General features: G+C 46.2%; 1 protein-coding gene across 5 annotated transcripts in view; it reads right to left on the reverse strand.

Annotated features, from left to right (window-relative positions):
- Nucleotides 1-319: 319 nt before the first annotated feature.
- ETV4 (ETS variant transcription factor 4) overlaps nucleotides 320-15,403 on the reverse strand; it is a 39,279-nt gene continuing 24,195 nt past the window's right edge. For all 5 annotated transcript variants that reach the window (XM_083470026.1, XM_083470024.1, XM_083470025.1 and 2 more), the window contains 6 exons: nucleotides 14,594-14,844; nucleotides 6,793-6,867; nucleotides 5,873-5,941; nucleotides 2,961-3,130; nucleotides 1,786-1,887; nucleotides 320-855 (listed from right to left, as the gene is read on the reverse strand). In XM_083470026.1, coding sequence (XP_083326152.1) covers nucleotides 640-855; nucleotides 1,786-1,887; nucleotides 2,961-3,130; nucleotides 5,873-5,941; nucleotides 6,793-6,867; nucleotides 14,594-14,844 — 883 coding nt within the window. In that variant the 3' untranslated portion in view covers nucleotides 320-639. The remainder of the gene's footprint in view (nucleotides 856-1,785; nucleotides 1,888-2,960; nucleotides 3,131-5,872; nucleotides 5,942-6,792; nucleotides 6,868-14,593; nucleotides 14,845-15,403) is intronic.

The raw sequence follows: 15,403 nt of genomic DNA on the forward strand, positions 1-15,403 counted from the left end.
ACCCCTTCTGGAATAAGGTAAGACCCTTAAATATTAATAAAATTGCAGTGTTTACGTGCCAAATGTTTATTCGCAAGGGAGGATAGGGAGAAAACCAGGCCACACAAATTTTCTCCCAGTCGCCACGACTTCAAAGAGCCTGTGAACCATGCACAGATACCCGTTCAGTCGCAGAGAAGCTGCTTAAATTTGGAATCTGCGGATTCAAAGCCCCTAGCTTGGTTGCTTCTCATTTCATCAGGCAGATCTTGCCGCTCCCAGGTTCAAGCTGAGTACACTTGCTGTTACTCAACCAAGATAGCATTTTCAAAAAATAATGTACAAAGCACTTTACAATCTTTATTTGACCCCGCCCTCACAACATCCCTGCGATGTAGGAAGCTCGTCCTTGGGAACGGAGGCTGGAATGAAAGCAGCTCGCCCAAAGTTCACCCAGCGAGTCCACGGCTAAGGCAGGATTTGAATCCAGATCTGGGTACTGGGCAACCGTACTGCCCTCCCCTCGAAAAGGCAGCCCACTGTACAGTCCGGGTTCGGCGTCAGGAAAGCCAAGGCAATACTCTACATTGGTGATTACCGACAGGCGTCTTCATATATGTACAACTCGGCCATTATCTGACCCGTCTCTTCGGCCGGCAGTTAATAGGTGTAGCCTTTCCCATACGGCGGCTGCCCCCCGAGATCTTGCATATAGGCTATGCCCTCGTCCAGGTGGGACAGAGGAACAGTGTCCTCCTCGCTGACGTGCCACTCGAATTCGGCCTTCAGGGACGGGCGCTGATTGTCGGGGAAAGCCAGGGAGAAGAGGGCTTCTGGTTCACACACGAACTTGTACACATAGCGCTCACCAGCCACCTTTAAGACAGGGAGGAAAATGGAGTAGAAAGAGTACAGTAACAAATGGTTCTTGCTAATAACCCCACATGGGTGACCCCAGAACAGAGGTTGGGTGCGTTCTTTGTGCCAGGGCAGCTTAGGTAATCCACACTTAATGACCCACCTAAGTGGTACTCAGAATATCACTCAAGAAATCACTCAAGATATCCCTCAAGTAATTAAGGAACAAAAGAAGAAAAGGCACACTAACCTGGGAACTTCCTCTCTGCCCAGAACGTTGGAGGCTATACACCACACCCCCTCAACAGTATTTATAGGAACTCAAACACTGAGATCCTGCTCTGTTCCAGTAACAAGAAGCCGAAAGCACCAGCCTGAAGATGACGAGTGAGACCTCGTCGAAACGTCGCCTAGACACCCCAACTCTTACACGGGAAGACACCCGAAGACACCAAAACCTGCATATATATATATATATATATATATATATATATATATATATATATGAACCCAACATTCTGAGCAGCATCTTTATTGCTTCATTCCCCCTTTCTTTTTTGTTTCTTTCCCTTTCCCTTTCTCCGATTCCTTTCTTCTTCCTGCTTCTTTCTCTCTTTTCCCTTTTTCATAGCTGTTTTTTAAAATAATTTCTATTCATGCATATGCTTCACACCCCTCCTAAGCTCAAACTGCACAGGCCGTGGAGGCGAATTTATTGTGTGTGGGGGGGGAGAGGCAGTGCCCCACCAACCTCAGTCTGCCCTCATTCAGCCCCCAACCTGCCGGCCTTCTTACAACCAGTCTCTGAGGCGACTCTCGCTATCATCCTCTCTATCCTTAGTCCCAAGTATGACTTTGCAGAATTCAGGGGTGAGGACCAAACTGCACCCAAGCGCAACCCATCTTCAACTCCGGTCAACCGCTCTCCGCTCCAGACGCAAAACCAACCTTTTGCATAATGCCCTTTTCGTAATAGTAGCGAAGAGAGCGGCTCAGCTTGTCGTAGTTCATGGCTGGGCGATTCTTCTGGATGCCCCAAAGCCGCGCCACCTGCAGCCGTGCCCATCGAAGGTGGGCAGCAGAGAGAAAAACAATGCTGGGTTTAATTCTATGTCCTTTAAAAATGTAGGGTTTTTTCCGGGGGGGGTTGGGTTGTTGTTTTTATTTTGATTATTCAGTACACCTGAAGGAGCATCTCCACCCCCATTGTTCTGCCTGGACACGGAGGTCCAGCTCCGAGGGCCTTCTGATGGTTCCCTCACCACAAGAAGTGAGGTTACAGGGAACCAGGCACAGGGCCTTCTTGGTGGTGGCACCTGCCCTGTGGAATGCCCTCTCAGCAGATGTCAAGGAAATAAACAACTCAATCACTTTTAGGAGACATCTGAAGGCAGCCCCATTTAGGGAAGTTTTTAATGTTTGATGTTTTAATATCCTGTGGGTAGCCGCCCAGAGTGGCTGGGTAAACACAGCCAGATGGGTGGGGTATAATTAATAAATTAATTAGTATTATTATTTACATTGTGGTTTTATATTCTGATTTTATCCTGTGAACCGCCCTGAGACCTGCGGATATACAGTGGTACCTCGGGTTAAGAACTTAATTCGTTCTGGAGGTCCGTTCTTAACCTGAAACTGTTCTTAGCTTGAAACTGTTCTTACCCCATTAGCTAATGGGGCCTCCCACTGCCGCCACGTGATTTCTGTTCTCATCCTGAAGCAAAGTTCTTAACCCAAGGTACTATTTCTGGGTTAGTGGAGTCTGTAACCTGAAGCATCTGTAACCCGAGGTACCATTGTAGAGCAGTATATAAATTCAATAAATAACAATAATGCGAAACACACCATGCCAAGGAACCTCAAAAAAAAAAAAAACCCACCACGTTCGAACATCGAAGCCGGGTTTTATTTAGGGGGTACAAACTAGCTAGCTGGACTGATGAGAAGGTTGCCTCTGAGTGCACGCAGAGTGCTCTTCCCTGTCCAGCAGTGGCCATTGGCACGTTTATCGAAGTTTATTTGGAGAAGGAGAAAGGGAGAAGATAACAAAACGCTGTAAATTGCACCGGAATCAAAACTTGGTGGGAAGTATAAAAATTAATTCAGCCTTAAACAAGACCTACCTCCTCTGGTTCAATGAGTTTGAATTCCATCCCTCGGCCTGTCCAGGCAATGAAATGGGAGTTGCTTGGGTCGTCCAGCAAAGCTACCAGGAACTGCCAAAGCTGTAGAGACCCCCGCCGTTGATAAGGGGGGCCCTCGCGGTACCCACCCCCTTCTTGCTTGATGTCCCCTGCCAAGCACAGCCAACATAATGAAAACAAGAAAAGAAACTGTGCCAACAAAAAAGAAATGGCAAGACAAACTGTTATGAGTATATTGAATTAACAGAGGCAATTAGAGATCACACTAGACAAGAGTTTCAAAAAGCATGGGGGAAATGCAGAGAATACTTCACAAAACAGTGCCCTAAAATACATACCTGGACTTGTTTCGATTAATGTCTGCAGGAGACATTGTGGATATTTAAGTTATAATTAGGAAAATCTTAATAATTATCCATAAAGGAAACAGCTTATAAGAAGTAAATAAGGAAGCCAGATGCAGGATAAAGGAAGTCTTTTATTTGGTTGTTTGTATTGTTGTATGTTATGCTTATTGTATGTTATGTTCACGTTTAATGAGGGTGGATTTCTGTATTGGGGGGGTTATGTTATGTTGTAAATAAAACTTTCAATAAATAAAAATAAATTAATAAATGAAAACAAGAAGCACCCTGAATGTTAACTCTATTTTAACCAATAAGAAAGGAGGTGTCGGCATCAACCTCTGCCTAGAACTCCAATTTTTCATTTTCTTCTCGGTAGTAGGGCAGAGGCATGCTCTGGGCATTAGCTGTGGGGCACTTTTAGTTCACCAGGCGCTGCCGAACTGCAACTCCCATTGGCCATGCCTGCTGGGGCTTGTGTGAGTTGCAACTCAGTTACAACTGGGGGCGGGGGCCCTTCTAGGGCACGGAGGGGGGGGGATTGTGTGGTCTCCAGGAAGGCTGATCGATCCCCAAATGACTTATATCTGTGGGATACAGTTCCTTGACACTGCAATATTGCAAACAGTATGCTCAACAGTCTATAGTAACAACTTAACAACGTGGAAGGTACTGCGTCATTAAATCTCAAAAGGAAGGCTTGGACAACAGCCCGGATTGGAATGATTTAACAACTTGGGAGTTGATGCGTCGTTAAACTTCAAATGACAAATTTGGACAACAGCCCGGATTGGAAGATTGGAATGAAGTCAGGAAAAGCTGTGCTGGTAAACAGACAGTATATAAGCGCTCATCTCGCTTTATTGGCCAAGGGAGCCGGCGTACAGCTTCTGGGTCATGTGGCCAGCATGACTAAGCCGCTTCTGGCGAACCAGAGCAGCGCACGGAAACGCCGTTTACCTTCCTGCCGGAGCGATACCTATTTATCTACTTGCACTTTGACGTGCTTTCAAACTGCTAGGTTGGCAGGAGCAGGGACTGAGCAACAGGAGCTCACCCCGTCGCGGGGATTCAAACCACTGACCTTCTGATTGGCAAGTCCTAGGCTCTGTGGTTTAACCCACAGCGCCACCTGCATCCAAAGTGGCTGGTAGCCAGGTGCAAAAGGCGCCTGGCGAATTTCGAAGGTTGGCTCAAAGTTCATCGCTCCCTCTATTATCAAGCTCAGGTGGTGAGTGCCAAGGGCTAAGTAGCCAAAATAAGACCAAAGCAAACAAAGAGGCAGGTGTCAGTATGCTTGGTGGAACCCCAGGTTTTGCAGAGGTATATAAATATTTGCAAAAGACCTCCAAAACAGCCCCAGGGGGACTCAGTAGCATGGAGCCCTGAACATCCATTGGAAAAGAAAACTATAAAATCGTGGCTGGGTGGAAGAGAGAACAGAGGGACCTTCTTGGAAACCAGTGTGGTTAGCTGGTACCCGGAATAGGAGCGCTCCCATTAGAAGATGGAGATACACTGCAACATTTTGTTGCAGGTTTTCCACGTTACTTCATATATTGCAGGGCAGATAAGAGTCTGGCAATAAGGCAGATACCCGAGCTAAGACTTGCTTCAAATTAAGCCCTGGAAGAGAGTAAGAATTTTACCTTATATAAAATAACTCCAGCACAAAGTCTATAGGCAACTCTCAACTTATGCCAGAGTTACGTTCTGGGGGTGGTCCCTAAAGCCAAAATTACGTAGTCATACCTCCGCTTACTTATCCCTCTGGATATGTATGTTATGTTCACGTTTAACTTCAGGATGCGAACGCAGCAAACCCGGAAGTATTTTTCTGATTTTGCAGCACGTGCAAGCGCAGAAGCGTTCTACGTGCTGTGCGCATGTGCAGAAGCGGTCCTCCGGTTGCGAATTCCTCGGAATGCGGCCAGATCTCCGGAACGGATCTCGTTTGCAACCGGAGGTACCACTGTATTTTCAAAACACATTGGGCTCCTTGGCGGTTGGGATTGCCAAAGTCCTTTTCCCCAGATGCCCACCCCCTTTTTTCTCATCAATGAGGTATGACGCAATGGCCTAGACCCCTGCTCCAACACACACACACACACACACACACACACACACACACACACACACCTATTATAATCTGGATTTCAAATTTAATTTTTCCAGTTCTAGTTCCACCTGAAGTTTCAGAGAGGAAGGCAGATTTCAGCTTTGGGCAAGACGATGTAGATCATTGCTCCGGTTCTGATGACAAGGTTTGATTTGCTTCCTTACCAGAAACGTGCACAAGACAAAAGGCCCTGCATTTAAATGCCGCAAATCTCCAAGGCTGTAAAGACTTGGGCTTTTCTTCATATGGAGGGATTATGAGCTGTGGCTCATAGCTGGACATTCTGGTTCAGATTTCTTTAATTTTTTTGTTTTAGAGAATACTGAATTCATGCAAAACGTTTCCTTAGCTCAATCAGGCAGCCTTTGAAAAGATGGTGGGTGCCCAGTGGTGCAGCTCATATAACCCTGGGCAATTGCGTATCTGACCTTCAAACTTCTCAGGGACGACGCAGACGTCATCAGCGAACGGCCGCGCCTGTTTCTCATAACTGTACCCTGTGGAAACAAAGAACAAATCAGCAGGGCGTACTGATTTTTTTCCAACTTTCACATTCCAAAAATGAGGGGTACTAAAAACTTTTCACATGGATTCAAAAAGATAGCTTGGCCAAATGAACATAATTTAGTTTTGCTTGGTGAATAACTGCGTAAAAAAAGATCTGGCTTGCAGTAGGAGTCTTGAACATTCCTGTTTGGGGGATGATTGACTGAATCATCAACCAGGGTTAGCTGGCAGAACCTTCTTTTCCAGTGCTCCCGGATTGGCTGGGACTGGTCACGTGTCCCAGTGCTCCTCACAACACTCCAGGTTGGCTGGGAGTGATCACATGACAACCACTCACCCCTATAAAAGCTTCGAACGCCACATGCATTCCCTTGGTGTCGCAGGGTTGTGTGACATGGAACCTCTGCAATGCTCAGAAAGTACTTGCTTTTCTTACTGGCCCATATGTACTGCAGCTGAACTCAAAATATAGTGGTACCTCAGGTTAAGAACTTAATTTGTTCTGGAGGTCTGTTCTTAACCTGAAACTGTTCTTAAATCTGAAGCACCAATTTAGCTAATGGGGCCCCCCGCTGCCACTGCACAATTTCTGTTCTCATCCTGAAGCAAAGTTCTTAACTCGAGGTACTATTTCTGGATTAGCGGAGTCTGTAACCTGAAGCATCTGTAACCCGAGGTACCACTGTACAGAAAACAAAGGACAGATCCTTTCCTGAGTGTATAATCCTGCCTTTTACTAGTCAGCCTGGTCACATGTGTAGACTGAGAAACGGCTAACAGCCCAGCTAATAGGAGATATTGGCTTGCAGACAAGAAAAGGCCTTCAAGGAAAATGCCTCACCGAGTGTGCCGTCGGCATTGGAATGTCCTGGGAAGGGTTCCACATTCATATACATCGAATGGCAGCTCGGGACATCTATAAGACAGACACAAAGATACAAAAGACAAACAGGTCAAATCAGTAATGATACATTGGGCAAGAGACTTTGGGTATAATATACAACTTACAGCTTGGGAGAAGTTATGGAATTTAAGGTTCACAGCATGTAGGCAAAAATGTATAAAACATGCTCAAATCATAGCTGTCAACCGTCCCTTATTTGGCGGGAAACTCCCTTATCCCAGTGCAGTGTCCTGCTGCTGTCCCTTATTGATGATGTCCCTTAAATTTCCTGGGTTTCATGCTCGCCCGGCTCGGGAGGGAAGCAGCGGCTCGGGGTCCTCTGCCGCAAGAGAGAAAGCGTGTACGAGCTGCCGTGTCTCTGTCTCTCCCTTTTCCCCCTCAGGGGCTCGTTGTGAGGAGATGGGTGGCGGCGGGCAGGCAGGCAGCCCCTCTCTTGAGAGACTTCTGCAATGCTGCCAGGGGAAGCCGGAGGCGGCAGCGGCTGAGGAGGCGGAAGAGGAGGGGATGCGGAGGAACGCAGAAGGGTGGCGCTTCAGAAGCCGCGGCAGCACCGCAACCACCTCATGCCAAGCTTGCGGGTGGCGTGGGCAAGAGTCTCTCTCCCTCCCCCCCTCTCTCGGGCAGGGAAGAGCCGATGGAACTCCTTGCACCAGGATGACGGCAGCCCCGATGTGCTGCTTAGCATACCCTCCAACCAGTACAGCATCTTAATGTAGTGATTTCCCCCTCTGCATCCCTTTCATAACTCTATTTTTATAAATCATTTGTCCATCCATAGCTCAAATTTTTACTACAAGTTTTCTGTCAATCCTAGCAATGTATGTAACTCTTTACAATAGCTTTTCAACTAAATTATAAACTTTCCCCATTCTTTATTAATGAGGTCCTCTTCCTGGTTTCTAATTCTGCCTGTAAGCTCTGCCATCTCGACGTCGTTCATCAGTTTTGTCTGCCACTCTTCTTTGGTTGGAGTTGTAGACCTTTAGGATTATCTAGTCCAACCCCCTGCAAAACAGAGTCAGTCGCAGCAAAAGCAGCATGGCTCCATCAGTGGCGGATTTCTGTATAAGCTAAGCAAAATCCCTTATTTTGGCTGCTGATCCTTTATTTTCGAGGCTGCTGGTCCCTTATTTTCGAGGCTGCTGGTCCCTTATTTTCAAAGCTGTAAGTTGACAGCTATGGCTCAAATGTATGCTGGAAATGTAAGGAAAAAGAAGGCACCTTCTATCATATGTGGTGGAATTGTAAGGTAGTAAAAGGATTTGGGGAAATGATATATAACGAGTTGGGAGAAAAATGTTTAAAATAACCTTTGCTTAAAAAGCTGAAGCCTTCCCTTTTAGGAATTCTAAGTGCCGAAATCCCAAGGGAGCAGAAAAAACTATTTATGTTTGCGACCACAGCTGCGCGGATGTTATTGGTCCAGAGATGGAAAGAAGATAAAGTCCCGACCAGAGAAGAATGGCAGCTCGAGTTGACGGATTATGCCGAAATGGCTAAAAATGCTTCAGATACAATTGCATAATATGCAAGACGATGCCCTATTAAGCAAAAGTTCTTTTTGCCCCACAAGCCTGCCCCGCCTCCTGCATTAAAACCCAACACTAAAACGCGGCTGCGAACAACAGTGTATTTCAAATGCATGGGTTAAATGTTTAAAAGTTGGTGTTATAGGAATTCTAAGGTCTTATGTGGGCGGCGGGGTGGGGTGGGGTTGAGCACCCTGTTGCAACAATTTTTAATAAAGATCAGGCTTACTAGCTGCTTTGCTTTTCAACATTCTCTTAAGACATCTTAAGGCGGCCCTATTCAGGGAAGCTTTTAATGTATGATATTTTAGTGTTTTTTGGTTTCTGTGGAAGCCGCCCAGAGTGGCTGGGGAAACCCAGCCAGATGGGCGGGGTACAAATAATAAATTATTATTATTATTATTATCTCTGGTTGGTGTCTGTTATTTTGCGTGTTCAGACCCAGAGTCCTCCCCCCTAAATAAAGACACACTTGACTCAAATTTTAGTTTTGGTTTTTGGCAGAATTTAGGCCACAACTTTATTGATTGCAGAAGGTGAGTGGTTGCACAGGCTCTGGTTCAACTAGTTCCCTGCACCCTTGCAGGCAGCGCTGACCCAGGGCACCAGCATAGGTCAGCCGAGGATGAACACCTGGGTAGGCGAAAAGCCGGGAACAGACTATGTTCACCACCCAGATGCCCCCCTGGACTCAGGCACGGGCACAACCCCCTCTCAGGGCTTGACCAAACCAGCTGAGTCCCTGGATTCCTTTAACGGAATACCCTTCACATAGGGATGGTGAGACCATTCTCCCATCCCTATCACCTGAACCAGAGCCTATCTGCAACCTTACAAGTTGTGATGATTTGCTATGCGGCAGGTGAAACCCCAATGGCAACAGCCAATCAGCCAAGTGGGGGAAATTCCTGTCGTGCCCCTGTCCCAATGACAGACAATCACAAAGGTCAATCGTAAAATGCCCTAAAAGAAGGAGAGGTGGGCAGGTGTTCCGAATGCACGAGCCAAAAGAGGAAGCTCTGGGTCACATGCATGGGCATAAATAGGTCCCTTGAACCGTTTGGACTGCGCCCCATTGGCTAGATTGAACCCAACATCGAAGGACCTACCAATCAGGTGTTGTGGCTGTCCAATCTTACCCACCCACAACACAGGAGGTCGCTCCCCAGGTCTCACTGCAACACGTGGCCTCTTTTAGGGAGGACGCGATTTCTCCTACCGATAGAGAACCTACATAAGGACTCTATATGGGCTCTTGGGTACCCCATAAGGGAAAAGCAGCAGTTTATTCTTATAACATTGGTAAGTGGGACTACTCTCCCCAAAGCAGCCTGTGGTTTTGCAAGGTTCAGCGGAGAGGATGGGGCAGCCCAGGAAAAGCCTTTAAAGGCTGCCCGTGGAGAAAATTAAAGGCTGCCGGAAAGAGGGGGCTGGTTTTTCTTCCGGCTTCTCTGGCAGCCAAAGAAGCCCCTGTTCTACCCAGGCATTTTGACGCCTCGGGGAGTCAGAAGTTGCATGCCCAGACTTTCTTCCCTCTGGGCTTTGAGCCAAGCAAGATTTGGCTCCGGTTACCAGCCTGTGCACTGATGTCAGCTGCCCATAAGGAGAGCAGCCTTGCTGTAATCCGACACCCCGCCAGCCCAGAGCCCAGTTCCTGTGCCTCCATTTTGTGAATGAAATTCCTTTCTGCTCCATTCAGCAACAGGAGGGCTCCCTGCCATGAAGCAGAGGCAGACGGGGGGGGGGGGGAGGCGGCTCGAGGTTATGCAACGTAACGCAATGGCAGGCCTTCAGAAGAAGCACAGCAGCGCCTCTTCACTCCCTCCCTGCTAGTATTTGAAGGTCACAAAATGTCACGGCACCCTGGAGCGGAATAACTGCGTGCCGTCGGGGTTTGATAAGCTTAAAAGCGAAGGTGCAATTTAAGCAAGGGGGTGGATGGAAAGGAAACCCCGGCAACCTCACAGGCCAGATAAAAGTCTCCAGCCAGATGAAAGGGTTGCCAGTTTCTTTTTGTACACAGAAATGGTACAGCGGTACCTTGGTTCCCAAACTTAATCCGTTCCGGAAATCCGTTCCAAAACCAAAGCGTTTCCAAAACCAAGGCGCACTTTCCCATAGAAAGTAATGCAAAACGGATTAATCCGTTCCAGATTTTGAAAAACAACCCCTAAAACAGCAGTTTAACATGAATTTTACTATCAAACGCAGGGGTCAGCAACCTTTTTCAGCCATGGGCCTGTCTACCGTCTCTCATACCGTGTGGTGGGCCAGACTATATTTTGGGGGGAAAATATATGAATGAATTCCTATGCCCCACAAATAACCCAGAGATGCATTTTAAATAAAAGGACACATTCTACTCATGTAAAAACACCAGGCAGGCCCCACAAATAACCCAGAGATGCATTTTTTAAAAAAGGACACGTTCTACATTCTACTCATGTAAAAACACGCTGATTCCCGGGCCGTCTGCAGGCTGGAGTGAGAAGGCGATTGGGCTGCATCTGGCCCACGGGCCTTAGTTTGCCTACTCCTGATCTAATAAGACCATGGATCCATAAAACGAAAGCAATAAACAATGTACTGCAGTCACACAATCAATCAATCAGTAGCTGAACTGGGTTTCACACAGTTACAAAAACAAAACAAAAAAGCCGCAGAAATAAAAACACAAAATAAATAGCAAAAACAGATAGACCTCAGCGCAACACTCAAATCGGAAGCGTAACACTCAAAATGGAGCACATTCAGCTTCCGAAAAAGGTTCGCAAACCAGAACACTTACTTCCGGGTTTGCAGTGTTTGGGTTCCAAGTTGTTTTGAGTACCGAGGCATTTGAGAACCAAAGTGCCACTGTATTATTAAGTGGGGCAATTGAATAGATACATAAACTACCTGAAAATGATTTACCGATCTAACTCCGAGTAGACTTGCTAAAATGTATTAAGTCCGAATCAGATAAGTGCTGGAGATGTAACAGGGTTGAGGGTACATTTCATCATATGTGGTGGACTTGTAAAAGGGTAAAAGAGTTTTGGGAAATGATATACATTGAATTGTATATACAATGAATTGGAAAAAAAATGTTTTAAAATACCTTTCAAAAAAAAAACCCCAAACCACACAACCCAGAGTCCCTTTTCGTTGGGGAAAATTCAGAGGGAAATTCCCAGGTGTCAAAAAAGACTATTTATGTATGCTACCACTGCGGCCCATGTTTCGTTAGCCCAAAAATGGAAAATGAGTGAGGTCCCAACTAAAGAAGAATGGCAACTTAAAAACTGATGGAATATGTCCAACTTGCAGATTTAACATATAGAATAAGAGAACAAGAAGAACATACGTTTAAAGAAGATTGGAAAATGTTTACTGAATATATGGGTGAGAATTGTGTTCATTTAAAAACGCTGGTAGCATTAAGATAAATTCAACAGTGTAAATAAGTTTTGATGGATGTAATAACAGAATACTGAATGGTTTAGTTTATGTGAAATATGGAGGGATATATGGTATGCAAAATGAACCATGGAAAGAGAAGAAGGGAAGTCATTGATATTGTAAATAATAATAATAATAATAATAATAATTTATTATTTATACCCCGCCACTCTGGGCAGCTTCCAGCTGAATATTAAAAACAATGAGGCATCAAACATTAAAAACTTCCCTAAACAGGGCCGCCTTCTTTTAAAAATAAAAGAGTTGCTTATTGCCTTGACATCTGCTGGGAGGGCGTTCCACAGGGCAGGTGCCACCACCAAGAAGGCCCTCTGCCTGGTTCCCTGTAACCTCACTTCTTGCAGGGAGGGAACCACCAGAAGGCCCTTGGTGATGGACCTCAGTGTCTGGGCTGAATGATGGGGGTGGAGACGCTCCTTCAGGTATACAGGGCTGAGGCTGTTTAGGGCTTTAAAGGTCAGCACCGACACTTTGAATTGTGCTCGGAAGTGTACTGGATGTTTAAACAAGTACAGTGGTACCTCGGGTTAAGAACTTAATTCATTCTGGAGGTCCGTTCTTAACCTGAAACTGTTCTTAACCTGAGATACCACTTTAACTAATGGGGCCTTCCACTGCCGCTACACAATTTCTGTTCTCATCCTGAAGCAAAGTTCTTAACCCGAGGTACTATTTCTGAGTTAGCGGAGTGTGTAACCTGAAGCGTCTGTAACCTGAAGCGTCTGTAACCCGAGTTACCACTGTATTTAAAATTGCAAAACAGAAAACGTAACAAAAATCATATAAAAGAAAAGAAAAAATAAAGTACGATTAAGTGGAACTGTTGCATAGATACATAAATGTCAAAGCCCAATTTGATCCCCACTCTGGTCTTAGAAGGCTATTGAAAAAAACTGAATGAGAGGACCAATCTCACTGGAGAGGGTTTCGTTTATCCAGGGCAGGGGATAGGTTTGTAGGAGGTTTGTAGCTGGAGATGGTCCTGGAAGAACTTATTCAGAGATCTTGTAGTGCGTAAGCTATCCCTTCAGAGTGAGATGCGCGCAAGAGAGGAGGGTAGGCTTGCCTAAAGAACAGCCGCCACCTTTTGATCACATCTCACAGGCTCATTAGCTTGCAAGCTATGAAACTGAGCACAGAAACATTGCAGGCTGAGAAGTAAAAGGAAATGAGTAAAGAAAGAAAAGATTGCCTCTCAGTCAAAGAAAGGAAGGGAGGGGGAGAGGTGCAACCTGGCTGAAAGTGACCTGTGGCTTTCTAGAAAGAAAGAAAGAAAGAAAGAAAGAAAGAAAGAAAGAAAGAAAGAAAGAAAGAAAGAAAGAAAGAAAGAAAGAAGGTTGGATAGGCTTATTTTGTCATTGTTGCCCCAAAAGTAGAAGAATACTGAGACGGTTAAGACCAATAAGTTTGGGGAAGCAGTTGAGTGTGGGATGAGAGGCTGCAAGCTTTCAAGATTCATTGAAGTTATAGTTGGCTGATGAAGAATTCTATGAACCCGAAAAGCTTGTACATTTCCATAACATAATCAATAGCTTAAGAAAATGCAGCTTTTAAAAACACACACAAAATGGGCTATGTGATTGTACATTAAGGTACATTACGGAACTGCAGAAAGAGGGGGGAAGGAAGTCAAGTTTTGAATGTTAAAATGATTGTAAATTAGTGAAATGTATAAACCTGAAAAGCATTAAAAAATATATTATTTTTAAAGGACCACTTCCATGTTTTGGGTGCTCTGTGCATGACACCCCAACCCCACCCCACCCTTCAGAAGAGGGGCCCCACAAAGACGACTCTGCAGGGCTAATGGGCTTTGATACGCTGTGCTGAATAAAAATACTAGAGCAGGGGTCAGCAAACTTTGTCAACAGGGGGCCGGTCCACTGTCCCTCAGACCTTGTGGGGGCCAGATTATATATTTTTGTGGGGGGAATGAATTCCTATGCCCCACAAATAACCCAGAAATGAATTTTAAATAAAAGCACACATTCTACTCATCTAAAAACACCAGGCAGGCCCCACAAATAACCCAGAGATTCATTTTAAATAAAAGCACACATTCTGCTCTTGTAAAAACAGGCTGATTCCCAGACCATCCGTGAGCCAGATTTAAAAGGCGATTGGGCCAGATCCGGCCCCCGGGCCTTAGTTTGCCTACCAATGTACTAGAGCAGGGGTCTGCAACCCACGGCTCCGGAGCCGCATGTGGCTCTTTTACACCTTTGCCGCGGCTCCGGGGCGGATACTAGCGAGGGGAGGAGGTGCATTGTGCACCCCAACACTCCCCACTGTGGCGGGCGCTGTACTGACTGTGACATCGCATGGGGGCGGTGCTTGTGTTAGTCACGCACCGTCCCAACATCACCTTCCTGCCCACCCGCCTGCTACATTGTAAGGGGCATGTACGCTGGTCACTGCATTGAAAGGGGGCAGGTACGCTGGTCACTGTTTTGAAGGGGAGTGAAGAACACACACACAAGAAAAGGTAACTTGTTAATTTAACGTTTATTTCTATGAGGAGGAGTAATTCTGAGGGGTCAAACAAAGAAATAATAATAAAAAGTGACAAAAAAGTTATTTTTATAATGACGAGTTTTGCGGCTCCCAGTTTTGTTTTTTTCTTCAGAAACGGGTCCAAGTGGCTCTTTTTGTCTTAAAGGTTGCAGACCCCTGTACTAGAGTATCTCATTTCTCTCTCTCACACACACACACACCCCACAATTCAGCCCGACTCTCTCACTGCCTACCTGCATCAAAAGCATAGTCCATCTGCTCCTGTTTGATCACCACTCCTGCTGCATATCGGGAGTTGCCACCGGCCCCCAGCGGGTTTGCCTGGTCGTACATTGGGTCGTGGAACTCCTGCTTGAAGCCCTGGGCTGGGTACGGGAGGCATGGGGCAGACAGCGGGCGCTGATATGCCGGCGGGGCGTCCGATCCCAAGGCTTGAGAGGTGGGGAAGGATTGTCCCACCTCGCCGCGCAGCTGGTACGAGGAGCTGGGAGGAGGACAGAAAGACAATGGGCATAGAATAACAGGATTACAGACTTCGAGGGAACCCTGGTGATCATCTAGTCTCACCCCCCCTTGCGCCCGGCGCTGGGTGCAACTACAGGCATTCTGCTTAAAAGGCCTCCAGCGAAAGCTAAGATTTAAGAAACGCACTACAGTCGTACCTTGGAAGTGGAACGGAATCCGTTCCGGAAGTCTGTCCGACTTCCAAAACGTTCAGAAACCAAAGAACGGCTTCTGATTGGCTGCAGGAAGCCAATCAGAGGAAACCCTGTCAGACGTTCAGCTTCCAAAAAATAGTTTGCAAACCGGAACAGTCACTTCTGGGTTTGCGGCGTTCAGGAGCCAAAATGTTTGAGAACTAAGCTGTTTAAAAACCAAGATAAGACTATACAAGCTGGCCAGCTCCCCCATACAAAGCAATGTGAGTGTACAGCCACCACCCTTTTGTAGAATGGCAGAACTGTTGGAAGGGACCTCAAGGGTCATCTAGTCCAACCCCCTGCAATGCCGGAATCTTTTGCCTAACAAGGGGCTCAAACCCA

Source organism: Podarcis liolepis (assembly GCF_965112155.1).
Source record: "Podarcis liolepis genome assembly, chromosome: 13".
Taxonomy (NCBI): Eukaryota; Metazoa; Chordata; class Lepidosauria; order Squamata; family Lacertidae; genus Podarcis; species Podarcis liolepis.